At 45.4% G+C, this 27,937-nt stretch overlaps 1 protein-coding gene across 1 annotated transcript in view; it reads left to right on the forward strand.

Annotated features, from left to right (window-relative positions):
• The window catches only part of PSMD1 (proteasome 26S subunit, non-ATPase 1), an 88,934-nt gene that overhangs the window by 50,321 nt on the left and 10,676 nt on the right, over positions 1 to 27,937 (forward strand). The window contains exons 17-20 of the mRNA XM_056120785.1: positions 10,545 to 10,659; positions 15,702 to 15,818; positions 25,684 to 25,786; positions 27,704 to 27,873. Of these exons, the coding sequence (XP_055976760.1) occupies positions 10,545 to 10,659; positions 15,702 to 15,818; positions 25,684 to 25,786; positions 27,704 to 27,873 (505 nt within the window). The remainder of the gene's footprint in view (positions 1 to 10,544; positions 10,660 to 15,701; positions 15,819 to 25,683; positions 25,787 to 27,703; positions 27,874 to 27,937) is intronic.

Raw genomic sequence — 27,937 nt, forward strand, 5'->3', positions numbered from 1 at the left:
AATAAAGTCATGTCACTTGCTGCAACACAGATGGAATTGAAGCATATCATATCAGTAAAATAAGTTGTACAGAGGACAAATAGTCACTGGTGTCTATCACTGTTATATGTATAAGCCATAAGTATTACTGTGCTACAGTATTTGTCAGTACAGGGTCTTCTCACCTATACTCAGTTTTTTTTTTTTTTTTTTTTTTTTTGCTTTTTGGGTCACACCCAGCCGATGCTCAGGAGATACTCCTGGTTCTGCACTCAGGAATCACTCCTGGCAGTGCTTGGGGGAACATATGGGATGCTGGGAATTGAACCCGGGTCAGTCGCGTGCAAGGCAAACGCCCTACCCGCTGTGCTATTGCTCCAGCCCCTATACTCAGTTTTAAAGTGTCTTAACAAAAAGTAATAATATTGATACTTAGAATATTCTTAATATGGTTTTTGTTTTGACGTCACACCTGGTGGTGTGCAGGGCTTGCTTCTGACTTTGCTAAGCGATCTCTCATGGAGGGACTCAGGAGACCAGATGCAGTGCAGTGCCAGGGATCGAATCTGTGTCAGCCACATGTAGGGCAAATGCCTTAACCCCTGTATTCTCTCCAGCCCTGAAGTTTTATTTTTTAATTAAGTTTTAGTGAATTGGGTATATAACTAGTGAGAAGAACTACTTAAATAAAAGCCTTGAATTATTAGAAATTCAGCTGAGAATCAGAAAGCAAAATAGGAATAGTGATAGCAGTAGTAGTAAAGAAGTAAAAGGGTAAGGAGTTAAACATACACTCTAAAATCTCATGCTTTTTAGACAGAAGACGGCCTGAATTGTTACCACCCCAGATGATTTTACTCGGCATAGACACTCACAAAACCTTGTTTCTCCCACTCTAAATGAAAATAGCATTTGTACGTGGTGGTAAATCTATATAGCGCAAAAGGATTTCAATAATAAATTCACTTCATTTTAACAAATACATTTCCCCTTATACTTCAGAGTAACCCAAAGGATGGACAAACACTGGTAATTATACAGTCATTCCAGAGTCAGGAACAGAGAGTATTGCCGTGTGGGACGAGAAAGAGTTCAGAAGTTGTACCCGACGACCCAAGTTTGTTTCCCAGCACCACATAGTCCCCCAGCACTGTCAGGGTGGCCAAGTACTCCTGGCACAGCAGGTCCGAACAGCGGTGTCCTCAGACCCTTGCATTTCCACCCACCCGGCTGGCTGAGAATCACAGGTGGGGCCTCTGCACTTCCTGAGCACACTTGGGAGGTCTCGGAAGTAAAACCATGACGCCATACTCAGAATAGAGGCATGTAGCTCTCATGTCACTTAGACCGCCACAGCCCTGTGTGATAGAATAATTGATAGCGTAGTGATGACTGGACTGGAGCAATAGCACAGTAGTAGGGCATTTGCCTTGCACATGGCTGGCCTGGCCAACCCGGGTTCGATTCCTCCGCCCCTCTCGGAGAGCCTGGCAAGCTACTGAGAGTATCTCACCTGCACAGCAAAGCCTGGCAAGCTACCTGTGACGTATTCGATATGCCAAACACAGTAACAGCAAGTCTCACAACGGAGATGTTACTGGTGCCCGCTCGAGCCAATCGAGGAACAACAGGAGGACAGTGTTACAGTGATGACTTGCAGATATTTAAGAGAAGGTCAAATCTTCAGGACCTAAATGAGTGCTCAAAGGGCTTGGGTGCGCGCTGTGTGTGCTGGAGTTCCAGGTTCAATCCCTGGAACCTCATGGGTTCCTGAGCACTAGGGCAGGAATAACCCCTGGTTACCGCTGCTTTGGTCCAAATCACCACCCCCTCCCCCAAAAACGTTTAGTCTTCATTCAATTGTTTCTTTCTCCTCTACTGATTTTATAATCATAAATCTTACTTATTATATGTCATACATATATAAATACATATATGCATGTATATGCCCATATATAGATATATACACATATGTATAATACATATACACAACTTTGGTGTTATTTTCCTTTAAAAAGTTATCTGAGGAAGAAACAAATAATTCAATTAAAAATAGGTTGATATTTCTCAAAAATATGCAAGTGCCAATAAGTAGATTTAAAGATACTGTTACTAGTAATTAAGAAAATGGAATGCAAAACCATAATGTAATATCATTTCATATGCAGTTGGGTAAATCACTGTATCACTGTCATCCTGTTGTTCATTGATTTGCTTGGGCAGGCACCAGTAACGTCTGCATTCGTCCCTGTCACATACTGGTGTAGCCCAATGGCATATTGGGGCTCTTTTAGGGTCAGGGGAATGAGGACTATCATTATTACTGTTTTTGGTATATCGAGTACACCAGGGGTAGCTTGCCAGGCTCTGCCATGCGGGCGGGATACTCTCGGTAGCTTGCCAGGCTCTCTGAGAGGGATGGAGGCTTTTAGGACAGCCTCTAGTCACCTTTCCAGGTGTTCCCAGTCAGGCATATATCTGCGGGCAGGATACTCTCGTTAGCCTGCCGGGTTCTCTGAGACCGAGAACTAGACAGGAAGAGTTCTCGGTCTAGTTCTCTCTTCCAGGAGCTTGGTTTGATAGTCTCTGGATCTTGGCCGTTGGTGGGATTACATGGCAATTGGTGGGTGTAACTGTCTAGCTACAGATAAATAAAATATTGATAATATTTATTGTCGGATAAATAAAATATTGATAGTAAGGTAGATAACAAGTATTGGCAAGAATTTGGAGAAACTGAACACAAATGTATTGCTGACAGAAATGTAAAATTTCTACAAGAGGTTAAACAGGAACAACATAACCTAGCAATTCCTCTCCTCCTGTATAGCCTCAAGCAATGAAGGCAGTCATAGAAACCCACGTACACAAATACTCTTCACATCATTACCCATAGTAGCCAAAAATGGAAAGAACCCGAATCCGTTGAGTTGATGAATGAATCAGTGTGACTGCATACAGGGCTAGCACTTGACCCACTGTATAATCTCTCTGACCCCCTGAGAAAGGTTTTTTGTTTATTGTTTTTTTTTTTTTAAATGAAGACACTGTGGTTTACAAAGTTATTCATAGTTGAGTTTTAGGCATATTTTTAAATTCCAGCACATTCAGCTGTTTTAAATGGCATGTAAACTTGAAGTACATTTTTTAAAAAAGATTTCTATCCCGAATGACAAAAAATATGAAATTACGATTCTTTATGGTAGAATGTTTCAAATATCTAGAAGCTAGATTAGTGTAGAGTATCTCATTTATCTGGAACTTTCCACAGTCAGTTCTTGATAATGGTTAGAATCGGAGGCCAGTCATTTCCCAGTAACCTAATTGGTGCATTTATTTCTGCAATACTGACCTTTATCCCAATGCCTTGAATGGATTCTATCATTGACTTAAAAGAGCAACCTCTTACATCTTTTATTGGTTGAGGAAGACAAATTAAATATCAGCCAGGACATTTTTTACCTCTCGGTCACCACATCTATCAAACGCTAGTCATTAAAGAATTTTTAATGTTCCGTGATTGTGGGCAGAGAAATAGTTCATTGGATTGAGTGCATGCTTTTCATGCCAGAGTCCTGCATTCTATTCCTGGCATCGCATGGTCCAAGCACAGAGCCTGCCCAAGACCCTGACCAAGTGTGCCCACACCCCAAGCCCAGAAACAAGAGACCGTTACATGGATGTGTTCGTTACGGAGTCATTGTGAAGTCTTCATTAGCTTCCCATGTGCTCTTGGAGCTACAGTGATCAACAAGATATTTTATGCCCTTTTTGTAAGTTACTGTCTTGTGAAGGGTGCAATAAGTACATTATAATTAACAGTAATATGGTAGAACTAAAAGACCTATTTCAACGGGCCCCACGAGAACAGCTGAAATATGTCTTAGGTTCTTTCATCCCTCGTTCTTATATTCTGACCATTATTGGGGGGGCATCTGGGCCACACCTCCTGGTGGTGAGGAGTGCTCCTAGCTCTGTGCTCAGTGCCCGGCCGCCACAGGGAGTCAGCAGCCTGCCAGGCAAGCACCTCCCACCCTTTGCATTTCATATTTCAGGGGTCATACCCAGTTGTGCTCAGAGACGACTCCCAGCTCGGTGCTCCAGGGTTACTCCTGTTTGTCTCAGGACCGTGCAGTGCCAGGTACCAGACCAGACCTCTCACGTGCAAAGCGCAGGCTCACCTGTTTATATGTCTCCCGGGTTTTTTGTCTTGGGGTCACGCCTAGAGGTTGCTTCGGGCTTAGTCTTGGCTCCGCGTTCCAGGGGTGTTTGGGGCCAGAACGCCGTAGCTGGAGAGTGCTGTATCTCTGGCCAGCCTTTCCCTGTCGTCTGGGTGGTGTTGCAGGCCGGGAGGTTCCATACACATCTGGCTGAGGTGTTCACAGGCTCTGCACTGCTTTGTATGGGTGCTGTGCCATGCTCCCAGGGCGAGCACTGTTAATTTGAGGCGTACGATCTACCGTTGTGGGGGGCACTGTCGCACTCACACAAGCGCTTACAGAGTGCACTTCCTGACGCTTGTACTTTTAGCTATGCTCACCAGGGATTGCACTAGTTTTTTGGGGGGGGGGGTTTGTTTGTTTGTTTTTTGGGGGGTTTTTTTTGTTTGTTTTTGTTTTGGGGTCACACCCAGCAATGCTCAGGGGTTACTCCTGGCTCTGCACTCAGGAATTACTCCTGGCAGTGCTCTGGGGGACCATATGGGATACTGGGATTCAAACGCAGGTCGGCTGCATGCAAGGCAAACGCCCTACCCGCTATGCTATCGCTCCAGCCCCTGCACTTGTTTTTGTGTGCAGAGTTGACGCACGATTTATTAGCGCCTGGAAAGTGCTTGCGGCTCTGGCCTTAGTTACACCCATCAGGCGCGGTCGAGGTGCCCAGACTGCGCTCGGCACAGGTGGAATACGGGGAATTTGAATTCACGGTCTTATGTTTGCCAGGCAGGTTCTCTGAGCCTGTGGGGAGGAAAGGGGAACTGGGGGCCACACCTGGCCATGCTCAGGGCTTACTCTGCTGTTGCCTAGAGAGCAGAGATCAGACTGGGATCAGCCACGTGCCAAGGCAAGCGTCTCAATCGCTGTACTGTATCTTTGGCCCTGCACAGCATGGATTTTGCTAATTGCATTCCTATAGCACTGTCCTTCCGTTCATCGATTTGCTCGAGCGGGCCCAGTAACGTCTCCATTGTGAGACTTGTTGTTACTGTGTTTGGCATATTGAATACGTCACAGGTAGCTTGCCAGGCTTTGCCGTGCGGGCAAGATACTCTCGGCAGCTTGCCAGGCTCTCCGAGAGGGGCAGAGGAATCGAACCCAGCTCAGCTGGTCCAGCTGTGTGCAAGTCAAACACCCTACCGCTGTGCTATGGCTCCTGCGGGTAGCATTCCTATATGTAATGTTTTTTGGTCATCTCTATTTCCTTACACTTGGTAGTTGGGTCTGAAGCCTGTTCCCATTCAAGTTTAATAATTTTGTTTGGGGGCCACACCCGGCAGTGCTTAGGGCTGGCTCCTGATCTGCACATAGGCCTCACTCCTGGGAGGAGCGCAGGGGACCATCAGGGGTTCCAGGGATTACATCTGGGGTCCTACTCATTGTACCATTGCACTATCCACTCAGGTTAATTTTGTCTTTTTATTTTTTTGAGGGTAGGACTGTCAGAATACATAGGCTTAGTTATTTTTCTTCATGGTATTAGCAGTCATTGGTAATTATGCTGAGGTCTACTCATTTCTGTTACAAATGGCGATGGTTTAATTCTATCATTGGTTAAAATTTTTTAATCTTATATACATAGGTGCTTGTTTAGAGATGAATGAATACAGACATACATTTTACTTTCAGTATATACATTCCAGTCATTGCTGAAAAAGATTATTTTGTCCTTTCGGAGCTCTCCACTATAAAATGGAAGTAAACATAAAATATTTTGATTTTCTTGAAGTCTTGGGAGAGATTGAAGTCTAAGCTAATTTATTGAAGAATTTTTCATTTCTTGTCTTAACACTTGTCTTTTTAACTGTGTGTCTGATTTTGGAATTGTTATTAGACTAAGAAATTTACAAGAAGTTCTGCATGTGCTTTTAGTTTATAGCCCTTATAGTTTATAACCTATTCCAGTCTGTATAGTAACCAACAAGTGTGCTCTGCATTTAGTTTTAATATTTATCTTCCGAGGGAAAATTTTTAAAGCTTCACCAAATTGTTAATGTCCTATTTTAAGTAGAACACTTTTTAACAAGTAAAGATCATAAACTGAATGGGATTTTAAGATATACATTTAGAGTAGGTTGTTGCTATGAGTCAGTTTTCCCTCGAATTCCTTGACTGTGACTGAGGGCCTAGAAGGTAAGTGTTCTCTGTTCTGTGTGTTTCTTGTCCCTAAAGGTTGGTCTGGAGGTCAGAACTGTAAATATAACCAGCTATTTAGATTTAATGTACAATTCCCTTTATGCTCTTTTAAAACTTGGATATGCGTTACCCTGCCCCTTTAATACTCCAGTGCTGCTTACACTGGCCGGATCCCTCATTCTAGTCCAAAAGCAGTTTCTGGTTTTGCATCTAGATTTCAACGATTATAGCATATTATTCTATCAGTACAGCTTGAGTAAGGTGGAGCAGATGCCATTTTCAAATAAGGCGATTAAGTCTCTGAGAGATTTAGTGATTAGCACTCCATTAATAACGGGCAGCACAGAAACTGGATTCAGATCTTTTTATTCGAAGCTCATGTTTTCTGAAACTGAAAGTGGGAGGAAATGGAAGGCGAAAGATCATTTAAGGATCATGGTATTGTTGCCTGTGAGAGATAATTGACCAGAAACAAGATGTAAGAGTCTCACTTCACGTGGTGGCAGATTAGATACGGAGTGAAAGAATAGGAGCCTTTTCGTCCCCCTTTTTTTTTTTTTGCCACACCTGGGAGTGCTCAGGGCTCACTCCTGGCAGGGCTCAGGGAACCATTTGGGGTGCTGGGGATTTAATCCGGTTCAGCCACATGCACGGGTAGCTCCCTGCCTGTCATCCTGTCCCCTTCCTCCCCCCCAGCACCCAGAGTAGACGCTGTAAGATAAGTTGTCATTTCCAAGTGTGACTGAATGGACATGTAGGAGGAAAAGCAGTGTGGGAAGGAGCGTCCTTCATTCCTGTTTCTGTGTGGATTATGTTCCCTGATTAAGGTGCTGCATACTAGCACCTTAACATACTAGTGCCCAAGAACAGATGACTGGTTAAAGAAACTTTGGTACATCTACACAATGGAGTACTATGTAGCTGTTAGGAAAGATGAAGCGATGAAATTTACATACAAGTGGTACTACATGGAAAGTATCATGCTAAGCGAAATGAGTCAGAAAGAGTGGGACAGACACAGAAAGATTGCATTCATCTGGGGAACATAAAGTAACAAAATGGGAGACTAACACCCAGGAGTGGCCGAGATTAGTACCAGGAATTTTGCTCCATATCTTGGAGGCCAGCCACATGTCCTAGGGGAAAAGGCAGCTCAGATAGAGATGGGAACACCATGTAAAGGGTGTTGGGAGGATCCCCCCAGGATGGGAGAAGCATGCTGAAAGTAGACTGTAGACCAAACATGATTGCCCCTCAATGCCTCTTTTGCAAACCACAGCACCCAAAAGGAGAGAGAGAACAAAAGGGAATGCCTTGCCACAGAGGCAGGGGTGAGAGGGGTACCAGGATCAGTGGTGGTGGAGAATGGGCACTGGTGGAGGGATGGGTACTTGATCATTGTATAACTGAAACCCAAGTACAAAAATTTGTAAGTCTACAACTGTACCTCAAGATGTTTCACTAATAAAAATTAAAAAAAAAGAAAGAAAAGATGTTGCATACTGAAGATTATTATCAGTGGGTAATCAGAATGTACTTAGATTAGTAGGTAAGGAATACAAGGGAGAGGGGCTGGAACGATAGCACAGTGGGTAGGGCATTTGCCTTGCACACGGCCGACCCAGGTTTAATTCCCAGCATCCCATATGGTCCCCCGAGCACCACCAGGAGTAATTCCTGGGTGCAGAGCCAGGAGTAGCCCCTGCGCATCGCTGGATGTGACCCAAAAGGCAAAAAAAAAAAAAAAACGAGTACAAGGGAGAGCCTGAGTGACAGTATAGCGGATGGGGTGTTTGCCATTGCACATGGCTTGCCTGGGTATGGTCCCCCGAGCCCTACCAGGAGTGGTCCCTGAGCACCGCTGTGTGATTACTGAGACCTAATGTTGAAGTTGCAGAAATTATTCAGTAAGGAAACTGCTTAATATCTAGTATGTTGAAAGAAAGGAATTCGTACGTGCAGTTCATGGTGGATGGCACAGCGGCCTGTGCATATGCTTTGCATAGGTCCTGCTCTGGGAAGGGACCGGACAGTAAGTTGGCAAGGAGATTGTCAGTTGGAAGCCAAGAACTTTTATCATAGCAGCAGATTAGAACTTGCTTGTTTCAGTGTATTTCATTTTTATTTTCTATAAGTTACCACAGTGTTAAGCAAAAGATAAAATGGTGTGTGCATATTTGTAAAAGACAAAGAGAAGTTTATACTTAGAGACTTAACCAAGCTAACATTATCTTTAGAGACTTAACCAATGGAGTGTTTACTACTAGGTTCAAGACCTAATGATTAATAATTGGGGAAAAAAATAACCACTTTTCCTGTTCTTCCCCCTTAAGTTTATTAAAATAGATCTAACTTGATATGGGCTAATTGAATGTATTTTAATTGCATTTGCTTTGTAAGTTCGACGCAGGGAGACCACCTAGAAGGCAGGCCAGGGATGGTCTCTAAAGAAATACACATTTTAACGAGGGGCTACCCCAGCAGTGTTCGGTGGTCCAGGGCCTACTCACAGTGGTGGGGGTCAGTGCTGCCAGGGAGGATCTTGACAGGGTCGTCATGTCTCGGCCATCTCCCTGGCCCAAGGGAACGATGTCCCTTAAAAATGCTTGTTTGGGATCTGAAGAGATAGTGCCTGGGCTGAGGCGCTTGCCTCGTAGATGGCTGAACTCAGTTTCACCCCAGCAGCACACGGACCCCTGAGCACCGCCAGGGGGCTCCAAAGCCTTCCCCTCCCCAAATGTTTGGGTCCAGTGGCTGGGCACTTGACTCAGTGGTGGAGCCATGCCTTACATGTGTAAAGCCCTGGGCTTTATCCCTGTCACTGAAAGGAAAAAGAGTAGATGTGTTTGCCAGAGAATTTGGGTATCAAATTCTGAACAGAGCTTTAAATTCTTAGCAGAAGTAATAGAAGCTCAGTGCTGGTCCTGTCAACAATAAGGTAAAGGTAAAGGCCCTCCCGTTGATCATCGATTTGCTCGAGCGGGCCCAGTAACGTCTCCATTGGAGACTTTGTTGTTACTGTGTCTGGCATATCGAATACTCGGAGAGCCCGGCAAGCTACCGAGAGTATTCGATATGCCAGACACAGTAACAACAGTCAACAATAAGTTGTGAAATAATTCTCTAGTGCCTTTAAACAGCTTGAAAAATCTCATTTTATAGGAATATTTTATTTTGGTGGGGAGGAGGGTCCATCTGGTGGTGCTCGTGGTCCACACCTGGCTCTGGACTCAGGGAACTTAGATTCACAATGGGATAGGAAGGGTGCGGTTGGGGGGTGGCGCGGTGGTGTTGGTGTTGTTTTTGCTTTTACTTTTTGGGCCACACCGCACTGTTCTCAGGCCTGCTCCTGGCTCTTTGCTCAGGGTCAGGAGGCTTCAGAGTTGCCGAGTAAGCAGGGCTTAGGAGAATGAATGTAGAGCGGAGTGTGCCCCCAACCCCCTGTGGTTAACACTGACTACAGAGCTGTGGTGGACCAGTCCCTCCTCAGCCCTGCCTTCTCACTTGCAGAGACTTGGGATCTGAAGCTAGATTTCACACCTCAGTAATTAGAATCCCGGGGCCTGGGCGGGGCTTGAGGGCCTGGGTCACACAGGGCCTCCAGTTCAGTCCCTGATCCTGCCTGGTCTCCTGAGCACCTGAGTGTCACCCCGCTAGCTTCAGAACTGCTGAGAAGACCCCCCCCCAACTAAATAAATAAATAAAAAGCTAGAATTCTGTGCAGGGCGGGGAGAGGGGGTGGCTTTTATTGTATAATTTCTGAGTCTGAGGTGTCTTCTGTGACTTGAAATAATAAGTTAGGGGCTGCAGCCATTAGCACAGCGGGTAGGGCGTTTGCCTTGCACGTGGCTGACCCGGGTTCGATTCCCAGTATCCCATATGGTCCCCCAAGCACCGCCAGGAGTAATTCCTGAGTGCAGAGCCAGGAGTAACCCCTGTGCATCGCCAGGTGTGACCCAAAAAGCAAAAAAAAGAAAAAAAGAAATAGTGAATTAAAATCCTTCCTGCAAGGGCCAGGAAGGTAACTCATTCTTGGCGTGCAGGATGCTCAGCGTCACTCCCTGGCCCTGCAGGCGTCCACTGCGGGGGATCTGCAGGTTCTTCCCTAGCACCGGGCCATGAGTCAACCCAGAGCACCGCCAGGGGTGGGCCAGACACAGCAGGAAACTTCCAGCTTGCTCTGTCGTCCTCACGCTCTCCCTTTCTTGTCAGGACCCCCGAGCAGTGCCCCAGCGTGGTGTCCCTGCTGTCGGAGAGTTACAATCCTCACGTGCGCTACGGAGCTGCCATGGCCCTGGGCATCTGCTGTGCTGGAACCGGAAACAAGGTAAGCGCGGCCAGCGGGGTCAACTCTCCCGGCGCCAGGCTGCGGGGAAGTTGATGTAATGGCGGTAAAAATACACGTGTGCTATGATTTGTGAGACATAACTTGCCTCCCGAAGCTTCCCAGAACTTCCTTGCTTGACCGGTGGATTATCCAGAGTAGTGTGACAGCGAACTACCCCTTCCCGTTGATGGCCAGGGTAAACAGTGCTGCTGAAATTCGGTTTTCTTTTTTTGGCTTTTACACCCACCACCCAGCTACCTGGCCCTCGCAGGAAGAATTTTAATTCACTATTTCTTTTCTTTTCTCAATTGTGATTGGAGGCTACTTTCAGATCGCTGAAAACATTGACTTCTTTCAGGGGGAAAAAATAAAGAACTATTCTTTATTTTTATTTAAGTCATTTAACATGATACTTTCTTTTGATATGTTTCATTTTCATCATTAGGGAGCTCTCCAGCCATCAGAATCAACCTGCTTCGTTTTTGTTTTTAGAACATTATTGACTGCTCTTTCCCTGAGTTGGCCTTATAAACAAACTAGGTAGTCTGGTAGTTGTTAAGTCTCAGAAGGGATGAGTTAAGTTACTGATTTGGGAATATCATGAGATTTATAAATCACTGTTATCCCTGAGCACTGAAGTAGGGCTGTGCTCAGAGTACTGCCTCTAAAACGGACTCCCTCCCCCCTCAAAAAAAGCACCATTATTGTTTAAATAACTTAGTATTCTTGATTCATAGGGATGAGAGGTTCTTCGTGAAGCCTTTCATAGTCCATACCCACCTTTGCCACCTCCTCAACAAGTGAGAGAGGTACCGAGATTGAGGCGTTTGCCTGGCCCGTGGCTGACTCCACACATGGTCCTCTGAGCTGAGCACAGAACCAGGAATTGGTTCCTGCCAAAAGGAGTCGCTTCTTGTCCAAAATGAATTGGTTAACAGTTTAGGTTGATATCCTTAATTGAGCTTTAATTTTCTTGACTCTCTTTAATAAAAGATGCTAGAATTTAGGTACAAATTGTTCTTTGTTGGTTTGTTTTGTTTTGTTTTTTTCTGGGGCACACCTAGTGGTGCCAGGGAACAGTCCCCAAGTAGTAACAGGATACCTGGCCACAATAGCACTGTAGCACTGTCCTCCCATTGCTCATCAATTTCCTCGAGCGGGCATCAGTAACGTCTCCATTGTGAGACTTGTTTTTACTGTTTCTGGCATATCAGACACGCCACAGAGAGCTTACCTGTCCACAGTAACTTTGTTTTAATGTCACTTAATCACTTAATCACTTAACTTCCCGTTAGTCGTCGATTTGCTCGAGCAGGCGCCATTTTCTTTATTTTGGGAGGGCAAAGGGGTCTGTAGGACCTTTCCTGGCTGTGCTTGGGGAACCTTATGCAATGCCAGGGATGAAAATAGGGTCAGCCACATACAAGTAAAGCTCTCTGATGCTTTACTGCCTGTACTGTTTCTCCAGGCTCTTGTCTCTGCCTCTTCCATTCCCCACTCCTTTCCTTACACACGCAAGGCGTATGCTGTACCACACCCACATCCATAAAACAATTCGGTACTTTATTTTTTCCTTCATAACAGTCACTACCATGTGACATATTTTGCAGCCGCTTATTTATTGTCTGTCTCAACCTCTCCACTGAAATGTCAGATCCCTAAGAACAGAATATCCAGTGCTAAAACCTAGCTCTAGTAGACTTTCAGTAAGTATCTATGAGATAAATCGTAGGGTGGATAAGATCATTTAAGGATTTGATGAGATTAAGCAAGTTAGACATGGTCTCTGCCCTCATAGAACTTTGTTTTTCAAATGTTTTTATGGGGCTGGAAAGATGGAACTGCGTCTAAGGTGCTCACCTTGCAAGCTGCCAACTGGATTTGACCCCATATGGTCCCTGGAGCCCTGCCAGGAGTGATTCCTTAGCATATGGAGCTAGGAAGAAGCACTGAGTCCTGCTGGGTGTGTCCCAGCACCCACCCACCCCCTGAAAAACAAAAAATGAATCAAGTTTATTCTAAAACAAATCACTGGCATTTTATCATATAATTCAAGGCCAAGTTAGTGTCTTTTACCTACCAGTGTAATTTTTTGTTATATTTTTATCATGACTACCACTAAACTACTAACAAGTAGTAATACAGGAAGAATGCTTGAAAAATTTACTCCTGCATAGATTCATTATAGTTTTCAGTGAAGGGGGAGAAAGTTTGTACCTATATGGTATGTGTATTGTCTGTTAATAACTCTCGAGCTCGCTCGAGCGGGCCCAGTAACATCTCCATTGGAGACTTTGTTGTTACTGTGTCTGGCATATCGAATACTCTCGGTAGCTTGCCGGGCTCTCCAAGAGGGGCGGAGGAATCGAACTCGGGTCGGCCATGTTGGCCGCTTGTAAGGCGAACGCCCTACCCGCTGTGCTATCGCTCCAGCATGGTAAGGAAGTCTAAGGTATGCGTTTATTTTTCCTTCCATTGCCTTGGAACACAGAATACTTGAAAAATGTCATGAATGGGCTGGAGTGATAGTACAGCAGGTAGGGCGTTTGCCTTGCACGCAGCCGAGCCAGGTTCGGATCCCATGTGGTCCCCCGAGCACCGCCAGGAGTGATTCCTGAGTGCAGAGCCAGGAGGAACCCCTGTGCATCACCGGGTGTGACCCAAAAAAGAAAAAAAGAAAAGAAATGTCATTAAGTTTGACAGTGTCATAAGCTCACATATCTGTTCCTCGAGATTTATACCTACGTAAGGACCTTGTAAGGGAAGTTTTCATGTTACACTTGGCCAGAAGTCCTAGGGAGCATTAATGAAATTATTTTGCAGCATGAGAGTTCTAATTCAAATGAACAGATAAATGCTGGGATAAACAAAATTCAACTAGTTTAAAGAAGAATTACTGGAGCTTTTGTTGTAACGTGTGCATTCTTTTTTTCTCTGTAATTTATCAATTTTTAATGTCTATTTTCTGTTCCTTGTGATGAGTCTCGGCCACGCAGTGTTCCAGCAGCGGCCCTTTCACCAGTGCACCTTTCCCGCCACCAGTGTCCCCAGTTTCCCTCCCACCCCTACCACAGTGTGTCCTCTCAGAGCTTTGATACGCAATGCACATTCTGAATCAGTGAAAAAGAGGTTGTACGATCTGCAGGAACTCCCAAACCTGTTCGACCAAGGAACCCTTTAATTCCCCCTGATAAGATTGATTTTAAAAATATAATATTAATGAAATCCTGATAAACACTTTTGAAAATTGCATGATATCTGTCTGATCTTGTGAAGTAAAACTGAGAAGTCAAGTTAGTCCAATTTCATTCGATTTGTTATGCATTTCTCCTGATCAGTAAAACCTTCTTTCGTTTTGAGAATGTCGGGTTGTTCTTTTGTCTTTGTTGTGGCGGGGGAGGGGGCAGTCACATGTGGCAGTGCTCTGGAGTCCTCCTGGTTGTGCCCAGGGAACTGTGCGGTGGTCCAGCTGCATGCACGTGAGCCCCGGTAACAGCCCTCCGATCTGACCCTTGATTTAATTAGGCCTTTTATTTGGTTTCGGTTTTAAGGCCCTATCCTGCCATGCTCGGGACTTTCTCCGGGCCCTGGGCTCAGGGGTCACTTCTGGTGGGGCTTGGGGACCTTCTGTGGTGCTGGGATCCGACCAGGTTGGCCTCAGGCAAGGCAAGCAGCTTCCTGGTACCTGCCTCTCCCGCCCCCATAATTAGGTCTTTAAATCATTCATGGTATTGTTTTATGCTTTCTCTTTTTGGGGACCATATATTTCTTTCTCTTCGTTTTTGGGCCGAACTCCTGGCTTTGTGCTCAGAGCGAAGGGGAATCATTCCTGGTGGGGTTCCTGGAACCATATGGAGTACCAGGGATTGAATCAGTTTCAGGGCAGGGCCAGCACCTTATTTACCCTAGTATTTGTTTTTGCTCTGAATTTTCTGGGGTCCACACCTGGCAACTTTCAGAACTTAATCCTGACTCTGTGCTCAGGGAGTACTCAAGGATCACATGGGGACTGGAGCAGTAGCACAGAGGGTAGGGTGTTTGACTTGCCCGTGGCCAACCCAGGTTCAATTCCCAACATCCCATAGGGTGCCAGGAGTACCCTCTGCATCTCTGAATGTGACCCCAAAGAAAAAAAAGATCGTATCTGCATTGGATCAAACTAGGGGGCTGCCTGCAGACAAGGGCCGTAATCTCTGTAGTATTTTTCCAGCATCCCTTATTCTAGTTTTTGTTGTGTTTGGGGGGTTGTGTGTTTGGGGGCCACACCCAGGAATGCTCAGGGGTTGCTCCTGGCTCTGCACTCAGGAATTAGTTCTGGTGGTGCTCAGACCAGTGGGATGCCAGAGATTGAACCCAGGTCAGCCTCATGCTAGGCAAGCACCCTACCCTTTGTACTATCACTCTAGTCCCCTTGTATTTGAAGAAAATTGCATACTCAGATTTGGCGTCAGGCTAACCTGAGTATGCTTTTTAAGTGATTTTGAGCTAATTAGCTAAATTTTCTAACTCTGTTTCTTTGTTTATAAAGGTTGGTTTTTTTTTGGGGGGGGGGTTGGGGGGCTTAAGACAGTGTGGGATAACAGAATATTTACTATTATTTTGAAAAATAATAGATTATTATCAAACATAATAATAATATCTCGGAGAGCCCAGCAAGCTACCGAGAGTATCTCGCCCACATGGCAAAGCCTGGCAAAGCTCCCCATGACGTATTCGATATGCCAAACACAGTAACAAGAAGTCTCAGAGACGTTACTGGGCCCACTCAAGCAAATCGATAAACAACAGGAGGACAGTACTACAATGCTGCATCAGTTATCAAACATTGTTCTCATTTTCTCTTTGCTTTCGAGATCTTGTTTAACCTTAATACGGGAGCACTCATCTTTTATAATCCACCCTTTCACTTAACCCTCAAGTATATAGAACTTGTTCTTAAATTGATATGATTTTAGATGAGCATATTGGCTTAGGATGATAATTAATTTGAACGTCCAGCTATATAACTTAATTCAGAGAGGTCTTTGCTTTGTTTTGATCAGGAAGCAATTAATTTGCTGGAACCAATGACAAATGACCCTGTGAATTACGTGCGGCAAGGGGCCCTCATCGCGTCAGCTCTCATCATGATCCAGCAGACGGAAATAACCTGTCCAAAGGTGAGCATGCCAGCAAATCTCCCAGGAGAGTCTGTTTGCGTTGAGTTTGCTTTGGGCTTTCGTTTGTTCTGGACATAATTTTTGAGGACTTTTAAACTTGAAATAAAGGGAACACAGAACTCACAAGAAGTAGAGGTGAGAACGTGAAAAAACTTGGAATGTGTAATACTCCCAAATGCTTTTTTTTTCCCCAAAATGCATTTTAAAAAGCAGATTTATGGTCATTTGGTTCACTCGCGTTGTGGCAACTAAGGTTAGCTTTAATTTTTTCCTCCTACTTGCTTTTTAAAACTTGTTCCATGCAGGCCCAAAATAGTTTATGTGCAGAGTGAGTCTTGACGTGCTATCCAGGGAGCACTGATGTTTGGGATTCCAGGGGCCGTGATTTCAGTCCACCGAGACCAGACCAAGCTTCCACACCACAGTTACTGGTGCGTTTGCAACCCCGGCCTCACAGAGCAGCAGCTCAGGAAAGGGGCAGGAGTGGTTTTGTTGTGTTTTATTTTGAGCCATCCCCAGTGGTGTTTGCAGGCTGCTACTGGCTAGGTGCTGGCGTGTTGGGTGCTGGAGACCAGCCCTGGACTCCTGAATACAAAGCATGTGCCAGCCCCCTGAGCCATCCCCTTCACCAAAGAAGAAGATTTTTTAATGAAAATGCCTTTTTTCAGTAAGATGACTTGTTTTTCTGGTAAGAATGCAAACGTAGACTACCTATGACTCCTTTGATTCCTCCTGCTCGAGTAATAAAAGTCCTACAGTCACTTTGTATTGCACAGACAGCCTCAGTTTGGACATTAACCCGTCCAGCTTCTCTGTTGGACGTCGTTACTGTCTTGGGCAGTGACGTTACAGATTGCTCGAGCACCCTCACAACTCCCATTTTGCCCTCATTGATCTATATCCGTCTCCAAAAAGTCTTGGGTTTGTTTTGTTTTAATTTTATTTTGGGCGCCTTGATTTACAGTCCTGTCAGTGATGGGATTTCGCGCATCCCTTCCAGCGCCATGCTCCCTTCCAGAGTGTCCCGTTTCTGTTCGTGGTCTCAGGTTCCCCTCTCCCGCCCTTGCCCTGCTTTCCCCCCACCACGACCATGGTAAGCTCAGTTCTGTGGACCAGTTCATGGAGGTCACTGAGTGGGGCCCCTTGTTACTTTCTTACTGTGCGGCCTTGGCTGTTCGGATTGTGGTTAGGAAGATTACCGGCTCTCACTGGGGTTTCGTCTTCCCCTTCTGTCCCTTCTCTTCAGTTGTTAGCTTCTGTCTCTGACTTTACACATCAAATGTCAGTCAAGTGACAGCAATCAGTTTAACCTCTGCTGAACGTCCCTTTGAAGCTCATCTCTCAGGGAAGGATTCAGCTCAGGTTTGCCCATAGAATATCATACAGTCTTAGATGCCCTATGGGTTACTGTGGATGGATTTTTAGGCTTTTTTTTTCCATGACACTCTCAGACTTTATGTTAGAGTTTGGTAACTAAAGTATCTAGGGCCAGAGTGTTAGTCCAGTGAGTACGTTTGCCTTGCACCTGGCCAACCCAGATTCAGTTGCCAGCATCGCATGTGATTCCCCAGCGCCACCAGGAATATTCCTGAATGCAGAGTGAGGAGTAACCCCTGAGCATCGCCAAATGTAAACCAAAAATAAATACGATCTTTTTGGAAAAGAAAACAGCAACTCAGCCAAAATTTCTTTTATTGAGAAACAGAAAACAGAGATCTTATGTAAATTGTGTTTGTTTTATCAAATAGAGGTATATAGCTAGTCAGTCATTTTAGATCTTTATTTCGTAACTTAAAATTAGAGCATGTAACAGCTTTGTATTAATACTGCTCCTATATTAGACACGGTCAAAGGGGAGACTGGAGGGAGGACTTGCCTTGCACTCGGCACTAGGGCACTGGCCTTGCACTCAGCAACCTGGGTTCAATCCCTGGAACTACATATGCTCCCCTGAATCTCACCGGTAGTGAGAAAAAGTATCATCCAAGAAAGGGGTAAAGGCACTTGACTCACATGTGGGTGACTCCAGCTTGATTCCCAGCACGGCATATGATCCCCAAGCACTGTCTGACCCTGAGCAGAGGACAAGTGGTCTCTCCTCTTGATGTCGTTATTTGCAGCCCCAAAGCAAAAACCAAGTAAAAGGTTAAGAAAATCTTAAAATAAAGTCGTTAGCAAACTGACTTCGGCTTCATCGAACAGGTATGGTTATTTTCAGCAAAGTTGATTGATGGTGGGGTAGGGAAAAAAACTTTCCAGAACTTAATTGAATATTCATCACAAAACTTTGATCTCAATTAGCTATTGCCTTAATTTTTATTTCCTTTATCTTGGGACATTTCTCTCTTTAATGTTTTTCAAGATTTCAAAATTGGATTATGGTCAAAATTGAATTATACTTATTATCCTGTTGTAATAATATGTTACTTGATTTAGTATCCTCTAGGAAAAAAAGTATCTTTTCAAACAGATCACATTTCTTTTGAGTTTTGTTCCTTTTTTTTTTTTTTTTTTTTTTTTTTTTTTTTTTTTTTTGCTTTTTGGGTCACGCCTGGCGATGCTCAGGGGTCACTCCTGGCTCTGCACTCAGGAATCATTCCTGGCAGTGCTCAGGGAATGATATGGGATGCTTGGAATTGAACCCAAGTTGGCCGCGTGCAAGGCAAACGCCCTGCCGCTGTGCTATCACTCCAGCCCCGAGTTTTGTTCTTTAAAAGCAATTATAATATGAAGCGCTTTGCACCTTTCATTTCTGCTTTTGTTCTTCTAAACTTTATCAGCTGGAAGTTATCCGGTTAAATAGTATATCATTATACCTGGAAGTTCATAGCCAAAATTATAGTTCGGTGAGACAGCACTTTCGTGTGTGAGGCCCTGCGGGGGGCCCCGCCAGACCACTCTCCGGCCTGCGGAGGTGGCCCTAGGATCCGTAGGTGCTGGGAAGGACCGACCGAATGAACACGAGACACAAGAGACAGAATGCAGCTCAGAAACAGAGAAAAAGGGACAGGACTTTATTGGGGGCAATCAGGGTATATATCCATTAGTGAGGCAGCGACACAAAAGGTCATGCCCATATATGGTTAGGAAGGTTTGTTTTCACCTATCATGCATTACAAGGTTTATGTGTATCTGGTACCAGACACGAGATGATTACACAAAGGGCCATGTCCATATGATTTACCAGACATGAGGTAGATACACAAAGAGCCATGTCCATATGATTTATAAAATTTACATGCATCACGTACCAGACACGAGATAGTTACTTCTTGTTATTACTGACAGCCATGACAGATGTTCTCTCAGGATAACCATTTCATTTCATCATTTCATCATCCTGTTATTCGTCGATTGCCTCGAGCAGGCCCCAGTAACGTCTCTTTCATCCTAGCCCTGAGATTATATTCAAGGCTATTTAGGAGAAAGAGACCCATCATTGTTACTGGTATTTGGCATATTTGGTACGCCACGGGGAGTTTGCCAGACTCTGCCCAGTGGGCAGGCTACATTCGATAGCCTGCAAGTTTGTCCAAAGTAGGAATAAGACAATAAGATGTCATAAAAAAAGTTCTGATAAGTTCCGGGATCTGGATTTTATAGTCTCTGAGTCTTGGCCGCTGATGGGATTACACGGCGCCAGGGGGCCAGGTGGTGGGTGTGACCCCCGCCTACTGGAATTTGGAGGATCTGGGTGGAAGATGCTCGACTCCAGTTCGAGTAGGCTTGGAGGTCTCGGCCCCGGAACCCGCGTGGCTTTGTCCCTCTGCCAGTACCTTCATGTGTGCGGAGAGTGGGCTCAGCATGGTGGTGGCTGGTCCTGGAGGTCTTCGGCTGCCGTAGCCCTGGTCGGGGCGGGGAGGAAAGCTCAACCCGCTCCCCTCCAAGGGACTCCGGGAAGGAACACCCAGGCGCGGGGGCAGAGACTGCACTGTTCTCGTCCGGGATCTGGATTTTATAGTCTCTGAGTCTTGGCCGCTGATGGGATTACACGGCGCCAGGGGGCCAGGTGGTGGGTGTGACCCCCGCCTACTGGAATTTGGAGGATCTGGGTGGAAGATGCTCGACTCCAATTCGAGTAGGATAACCATACATCAAGATAACCATACATAGCACTGGTTTTGCCTGTTGCGGGGTCACGTAGGTCAAGATGATCATACATAGCACAGGCTGTGCCTGCCGTGGGGTCGTAGGTCAGGATGACCATACAGGCACTTAGGCCTTGGTCAGTTAAAGGGCCAGCTTCCCACAAGGCCCTGGACTCAATCCTGGTACTCCAAAAACAAAATAAGTTTAGCCTTGGAATATGTCTCCACTAATGGTAATATGTCGATACTCATTTTGATATCACATGTTGCTTTCACATTGGTTTTGTTAACATATAAATGTTTTACCAGCTTCCCATTCCCTAGTGAAGGATTTTATTGACTTTCCCACTGTAACTGCACCAACTATTGGAGCCGTTTGGAATGGGGATGGGGTTGGGAAGGTGGTTTTAAAAAGATACGTTAAACTCTCTGATATTAAACTTCATATTTTGAAGAAATAGGGAAAAAATATGGCGATTTAGATTATTGGTATTTTTGAATCATTCCCCAGAATGTTGTTGAACCTGAGTGTGTGAATATTCACGCACACTATTATGATCTGGCTGTGTCAGAACTAGAACCTGGGTATTGATGAAGAATACAGTCGCCGAAGCAGTAGTACCTCGGCTCACGTCCACTGGATTCGATCCCCAGCACCACACCTGCTCCCAAAATGAGTTTTGAGCGTAGAGCCAGGAGTGAGTTTCAAACACTGCCGAGTGCGCCCCAGACACAAACAGTGCGTGGTCAGAGCGGAACCTCTCTAGCGTTATAGAAGCCGAGTAGGGGCGTTAAGTGTGTACCCCACTAACTACAAAAGAAAATCTGTATTCCAGTGTGAAACATAAAAATTTCTTGGGAGAAGGGAGAGTGGCGGCGGTGGCGCTGGCACCCAGCGCAGTGCAGAGCACGTGCCTTCCCTGGGGGGCCTTGCGGGGAGAGGGCTGCCCCTGCCTAAAAGCAAGCCAGACTCAGCGGACTGGAACACGGAATGCTTTGTGTGCTGGTGCCCCAGGATTTGGTTTGGGACCACTCCCAGTAGTGCTCAGGGATCAGCCCTGGAGGGGCTCGGGGACTGTCTGAGATACCGCGGGCTGAGCCTGATCTGCCACGTGCGCGGCAAGCTGCGAAACACACACACACACTCACTCTCTCTCCTCTCTCTCTCTCTCTCTCTCCCCTCCCCCCTTCTCCCTCTCTCCCCCTCCCCCTCCCCCTCCCTCTCCCCACCCCCTAGCACCAGTTTGGACCACTGGTACCACTTGGCTTCCCAAACACCAAGAGCCAGAAATAGCCCCTGAGCAATGCCAGGTTTCAGCCCCAAAATAAAATGAAAAATAAGATGGTTCTTCAGGATGCACTGTTCCTACACTGAAATTATAAACTCACCTTCTGACTTCTTAAAATTTAATTTCCATTTCATTTTTTCCTGCAGTTATACTATGTGATAAAGGGCAAAGTCAAGGATTTTAGTGACATTCTGAGCTCACCGCAGAATTCAAAGTGATAGTTCTCAGCTGTTTTGTGAGATCACAGGGGAACTCTCCAAAAGAATCGAGTTTTAAATAATCCTCATATATAGAACACCATCTTAATACTTCCAGGGAGTGTGGTCTTCGTCTAAGCTTTTCTAGGAGGAGGGCCAGAGATAGTAACAGCAGGTTACTATTCGCCCTGCATGCCACCAGCGCGGATTGGATCCCCAGCATCTCATATGGTCCCTCGAGCACCACCAGGAGTAATTCCTGAAAAATAACCCCTGAGCATTGCCGGGTATGCCCTAAAATCAAACAAACACCAAAAAAAAGTATTTCCAGTATATCTTTATTTGTTCTTGCCAGTATCATGCTCTCTCACTCATAAACATAAACATAGAAATATGTGAACACTCCTGGGTTATTAGAATTTAGAAAATCCTTAGACCACAAGTTAAGGACCATTTAATTAGAAAAGTTTCTTTTTATAGACCCTTGGAAGCTTTTCTTCTTTCACGAACACCTACCCTTTATGAAGGCTCTCTCTTAGGTTTCCTGCAAAATGAACTCCATCATTTGTAATTATTTGAACATGTGAACAAGTATCATGTGTAAAATCTGTTTTTAAAAATATCACAGTCTGGGCCAGAGAGGTCGTCCAGGAGGCTAAGGTACGTGCTTGCTTTGCATGCGACCGACCCCAGTTCAATTTCTGGCACCGCATGATCCCCAAGATGCCACCAGCCCCTGGTGAGCTCCTCCAGGAGTGGCCCAAAACAGATATTTTTAATGATCACAGCGTGATCCATATCTTTGTAGATATCCGTAGATAGCTGTGTCTGACATTAGGACGGCCATGTTCTCCGTCTACATAGCTATCCACGTGGATTCTAGATAGGATTGGCTCTTCTCGCCTCACAACGTCTGGCCTGAGACATGCTATGGGGACCTTCTCCCACCACTGCTTGTTCAGCAGGCACAGTTTGGTGCTGGAGAAGTAATACAGCAGTTTGGGGTTGTCTTGAACACAGCCAGCATGGATTCTACCCCTGGCACCCCGCCAGGAGTGGTCCCTGATCACAGCTTCCTTTGCACCCACCTACAAAAAAGCACCCACGGTTTTGGTAGACTTTTGTGAGTCATTGTAGTAACTTAGAAATAACTTCTATTTAAATATGACCTTTTATTTCATGATATGGTGTTTTATAGCATAATACGTGTATAAATAGCACTCTTCTCCCGTTGTTCATCGATTTGCTCGAGCCGGCACCAGTAACATCTCCATTGTGAGACTTGTTGTTACTGGTTTTGGCATATTGAATACGCCACGGGGAGCTTGCCAGGCTCTCCAAGAGGGATGGAGGACTCAAACCCGGGTCAGCCACGTGCAAGGCAAACGCCCTACCCGCTGTGCTATCGCTCCAGCTCACATGTGTAAATACTTTATTATAGTATTTTTGCTGTAAGAAAGAGACTGGGATTCTTTCAACAGTGCCCTTGTGAATGCAAAAGACTATAAGCAACTAGCATGAACAGAATAATGTAATGTGATCAAACTGAGAAGGGAGCTGCTTTTGAGATCTTGGTAATGTGAAACCATGACTTCATTGACAGGACTCCCTCGGAAGAAGAATCAGGATCATTATCAGGGCAGAGCAGAGCGCATGTGCCTTGTATGCACAAGGTCCCAAGTTGGATCCCTGGCACAGGTGCTCTCCCTCAGCTGGTAGGGGCCTGGTGGCCTAAGGCCTGGCAGGGATCAGGGAGTGGCTCCCAGGGCCCCAGCAGTGCGCCAGTGAGATGGCGACAGAAAACCAACCCGGGCTAGAGAGTTGGTCCCCGAGTCAGGGCTCTTGCCAGCACACGGCCACACCTGGGTCAGCCCCTGGCTCTGCATGTGATCCCCTGCGCACCACCAGCCATAGACTAAAACCCAAAAAAATGTTGAAGATACTGTCCTGGCATGCTAAAACTGTTCATTCCGGGAGATCGTGAAGCAGTAACTGTTTAATTTCCCGTACCACACAGTCCCCCAAAAACCACCTGAGGTACCCTGGAGCCCCCCTGAGCACCATTGGGTGTGGTCTTAGAGACCCCGCACCGCAGGGCCCAAGCAGTGTTGGGCCTTTCATTGAACCACCCAGGAGTCCATCAAGAATTGCCAGTGGGCTTCCGGGCTTCCTGGTCCCCCCATTAGTAATCTAATTCTGATTTGGGGCAGGGGTCTTCCTGGTAGTACCCCCACATCCAGTTCTTTGAGCCACCTCCCCCGCCACCGAAATAATTGTCTATAAAAAAATCATAATGAGAATTAAGTTACTAATCTATTAGTAATAGTATGTAAACCATTGATAAAATCTAGCTTTTGTAGTTACCGCTGTTGCAGGAGTTGCGTGCCCAGCAGTGCTGGGGGAGGGAAACCCATGTGCAGCCGCTGGACCCAGGGCCTCACACATGCAAGGTGTGTGTTAGGCCACTTGAACCCCAGCCCCAGCCCCTGACTGGCCTCTCGGAGGAGCCTACGTAATAGTCATTGAATAAGCCCATTGTTTGTTTGCATTGATTTTTTTCCCATCTTTTCATTTTAATGAATGAAGTTTTGTTTGGGGCATAGTGTTATATTTTTTTAGACTGTATATACAGTGCTTTATCCAGCGTTTCTTTTTTTAAGCACAGGAAATAGTTCATAAGCTTTGCACAGAAAATTCCCATCCTATATAAGGTAATGTAAGTGTTCTTCTAAAATAAGTTCAGAATCAGAGGAATTTGACCCATTGAACCAGAGTGAGAAAAGCATCAAATCGTAAGATTTTTGAAACTAAGAGGGGATTTTGTGATGATCTCATCATGCTCAATTTTACAGAAATGTAAGATGCAGAGAAACGAGTGACTTATCAGGGGGTTATATGTCGTAGTTGGTTTTCATTCATTGTTTTCCCTACTGCATTCAGTTACTACCTAGGAATAGAAAATGAGAACCATGGTTTTTTTGTTTGTTTGTTTGTTTTTTTGAGGGGGTCACACCTGGCGATGCACAGGGGTTACTCCTGGTTCTGTACTCAGGAATTACTCCTGGCGGTGCTTGGGGGACCATATGGGATGCTGGGAATCGAACCCGGGTTGGCCGCATGCAAGGCAAAAGCCTTAACCACTATGCTATCACTCCAGCCCGAGAACCATGTTTAAGGGATATTTATTTTGTTAGCAGTATTTAGGGTACAGAGCTAGTAGTCAAGGAGGACAGATAGAATTCTGCCCTCGTATGTTTATTGAGCTGTAAATTGATTTATACTGTATATATGTATATACTCTATATCCTTATATAATCTTAACAGCTCTGTGAGGTGGGTGCTCTAGTCCCTGCAGAGATGAAGTAACCATGTTGCAGGAAAGGCGGAAACTTAACCGAGCAGCGTATTGAAGCAGAGGATTGTCTGGCTCTGCATTCCTCCTCACCAGATCCCGGTGTAACCTCGCAGATCCCATCTGATGACTCGGGGAGAGACTGTGAAAGAATGTGTGACACAGATAAAATTGTATTAGGAAACGCAAATTTGGTGTTTTCTGCTTTTGGCAGATGTGGGGAGCTCCAGGATCGTGTGCTGCTTGAGCAAGCAGGCCTCTCCCTGGCACTGCCCTTCTGAAAGCACTGGTGGGAAAACCGAAGTGGAAGACACTCAAGAAGCATAAAATGTTCCTTTATTGTCACCCAATTTGTTGTAAAGGAATCACCTACGTATTGAGGAGAATATAGCCTTTTTTTTTTTTTGCTTTTTGGGTCACACCCGGCGATGCACAGGGATTACTCCTGGCTCTGCACTCGGGAATCACTCCTGGCAGTGCTCAGGGGACCATATTAATTTTGCAAAACGCAAGGCAGACTAAAGAAGCAAACACAGATACCTATAAATCCCTTCCTAAGTGAGTCAGCACATGATCCTCTTGATAAAAAGTATTCCGGTATATCCGTGTCTTTAGAAAATCTGTAAGGTTGATGGTCAGCCAACTACTGTAATGTAGCGGAAGCCTCTGTTCACTTGAGCCTTTGAGCGCAATAACAGTATTGGGACATGAAATTGCATCCAGCATTTCCCTCAGCCTGGGTCTTCCACTGGAATGAAGATTGCAAACAGAACTAGTTTCTACGCTAAAAAAGTTCTAACATTATTTCAACCATTAAACTGTGCTTTCAAATATATCCCATAACCCTTTGTTATTCAAAACTAAATGACGTTATCATCCCGGACTCGAAAATCACAATAAATGAATAGAATGAAACTCTCAGCTCTCTCTTCCCCCCAGGTGAATCAGTTCAGACAGCTGTATTCCAAAGTCATCAACGATAAACATGATGATGTCATGGCGAAGTTTGGCGCTATTCTGGCCCAGGGCATACTGGACGCAGGTAAATGTCTTTATGTCTTCAGATTTATATACCTGATAAAATAACCTATCTGTGCTGACCACATGACGTGGTGGGAATTCAGCCAATGGCAAATTATTCCTGAAGACAATTTGGAGCCTGCAGTTCATAGAGGTGATTTAGTAGAATTGTTAAGAGTACGGACTGTTGGGGTTTAATCCCCAGCTCCTATGTAGAGTGAGCTGGGTTATCTTGAGAAGTTGTTTTCCTTTCTGTTTCTTTTCTCTTTTCCCCATAAGAGTTCAATGAGCGTTGGCTGACTTTTTTCCAACTAAAATAAGATGTTTGGTATTTGTAATCCCTAACACAGTCTGCCGTTACGTTTCCAGGTTCATTCTTTTCACCACTTTACTATAGTTTATTTCAGAAGAGACGGGCTGTTCTTCCTAGGTTGAATATCATGCTTTTAGAAATTAAATGTATGTGTGAGGCTCATTCAACAGATTTTTTTCATTTTATGAGGGAGTGACTTTTACTTTACTTATGAGGGAGTGAGGGCCCTGCAGTGCTCAGTGCTGTCCCTGACTCTTGGCAGTGCTCAGGGGAGCATATAGTACCAGGGATTAAACCTGACTTGACCACATATAAGGCAAGTCTTAACTCCTGTACTCTCTCCAGCCCTCAACATGTTTTGTAACTGTTGTTATTAGTAACATCTCAGCAGCAGGAAAAAAGGAAACTAGCACAGTCAGATTTAACTTAAAGCAAAGTGTGCAAAATCAGAGTTAAAGTGGAGTAGAACTTTTGGGGGGAGATGCTCCCAGACAGTGCTCAGGGAGTCCGGGATCCACTCCCAGTGATAGCAGCATGCCGGCCAGACAAGTCCATCGAGGACTCAGTGATAGTGTTAGGGGCCACCGGGCCGTGCCCAGGAGTCTTGGAGAGCTGTTTGCTTTGGGCGCTGCTCCTGGTGGTGCTCAGGGCCATTCCAGGCTAAACATACTGCAAGTCCATGTGCTGTTTATACCCTAGTACTGACTTTTCAAAATAGAGCTACCAGGGGTGAGGCTGGGGAGACAGACTGGAGGGCTAGAGTGTGCGCTTTGCATGTCGGGGGCCAGACGTAACCCCCAAGCCCCACGTCAGAAGTCCCTGCACTGCACTCGACATGACTCCCAAAATGGGGGGAGGGTAAGTTTAATTATCTCATGACCCTGGTCCTATACTGCTCTGTTAACATGGCCCCTTTATTTTCACTGATTGAAATTCTGTGGTTTATAATAGTTAATGATGGTTTCTCATGCGCATAGTTCCAGCACGGTATCTAGTCACCATGTGTCCTCTTTAAACAGGAAGTAGAGGCTAAAAAGATAGTACAGGGGTAAAGGCGCTAGCCAGGTTTGATCCCCGGTACCACATTCTTCCCCTGAGCCCCACCAGGGCACGGAGTCAGGAATAAGCTCTGAGCTCAGCTGGTTGTAAGCCTAAAGCCAAAAGTGGGGTATGAAGGGGCCAGAGAGATAGTACAAAGGTAATTCAGCTTTGCTTTATGTAATGCTGACCTGGTTTTGATCTGTGCAACCAAATACAATCCTTAGCACCACAGGAATGATCCCTGAGCACAGAGCCAGGAGTCAACCCTGAGCACAGTTGGCTGTGGCTCTCAAACTGAATAGCACTAGCTGCCACTTGGCTCTTGTTGGCAAATAGGATTGCTTTTTTATTAGCATGCAGCTTTGATCCTTCGGACTGTTTTTGAACAGTGTCCATCTAGGTAGAAGGCCTGGCTTTCCTTCCAACCCAGTGAAAATACAACACCTCCTCTTTGGGAGACCCTGGACAGCGCATTGTTTGACTCACACAGGGATTCCATCTTAGGTTTTATAAACTGTATGGCACTCAGAAATCTCTCTTGTTGACTGCTGGATTCACGTTTGTGTGCCCTCTGTTTTCCCACAGGTGGCCATAACGTCACAATCTCCTTGCAGTCCAGGACGGGACACACCCATATGCCGTCTGTGGTTGGCGTCCTTGTCTTCACCCAGTTCTGGTTCTGGTTTCCTCTTTCACACTTCCTGTCGTTGGCTTATACCCCTACTTGTGTCATTGGCCTTAATAAGGATTTAAAGGTATGTTTATGAAGCCTCGATTATAGTGTCCTCTTCACTCTCTCCAGCTCACTGTCCCTTTGTG

Source organism: Sorex fumeus, unplaced genomic scaffold, assembly GCF_029834395.1.
Source record: "Sorex fumeus unplaced genomic scaffold, SorFum_2.1 ptg000005l, whole genome shotgun sequence".
Lineage (NCBI taxonomy): Eukaryota > Metazoa > Chordata > Mammalia > Eulipotyphla > Soricidae > Sorex > Sorex fumeus.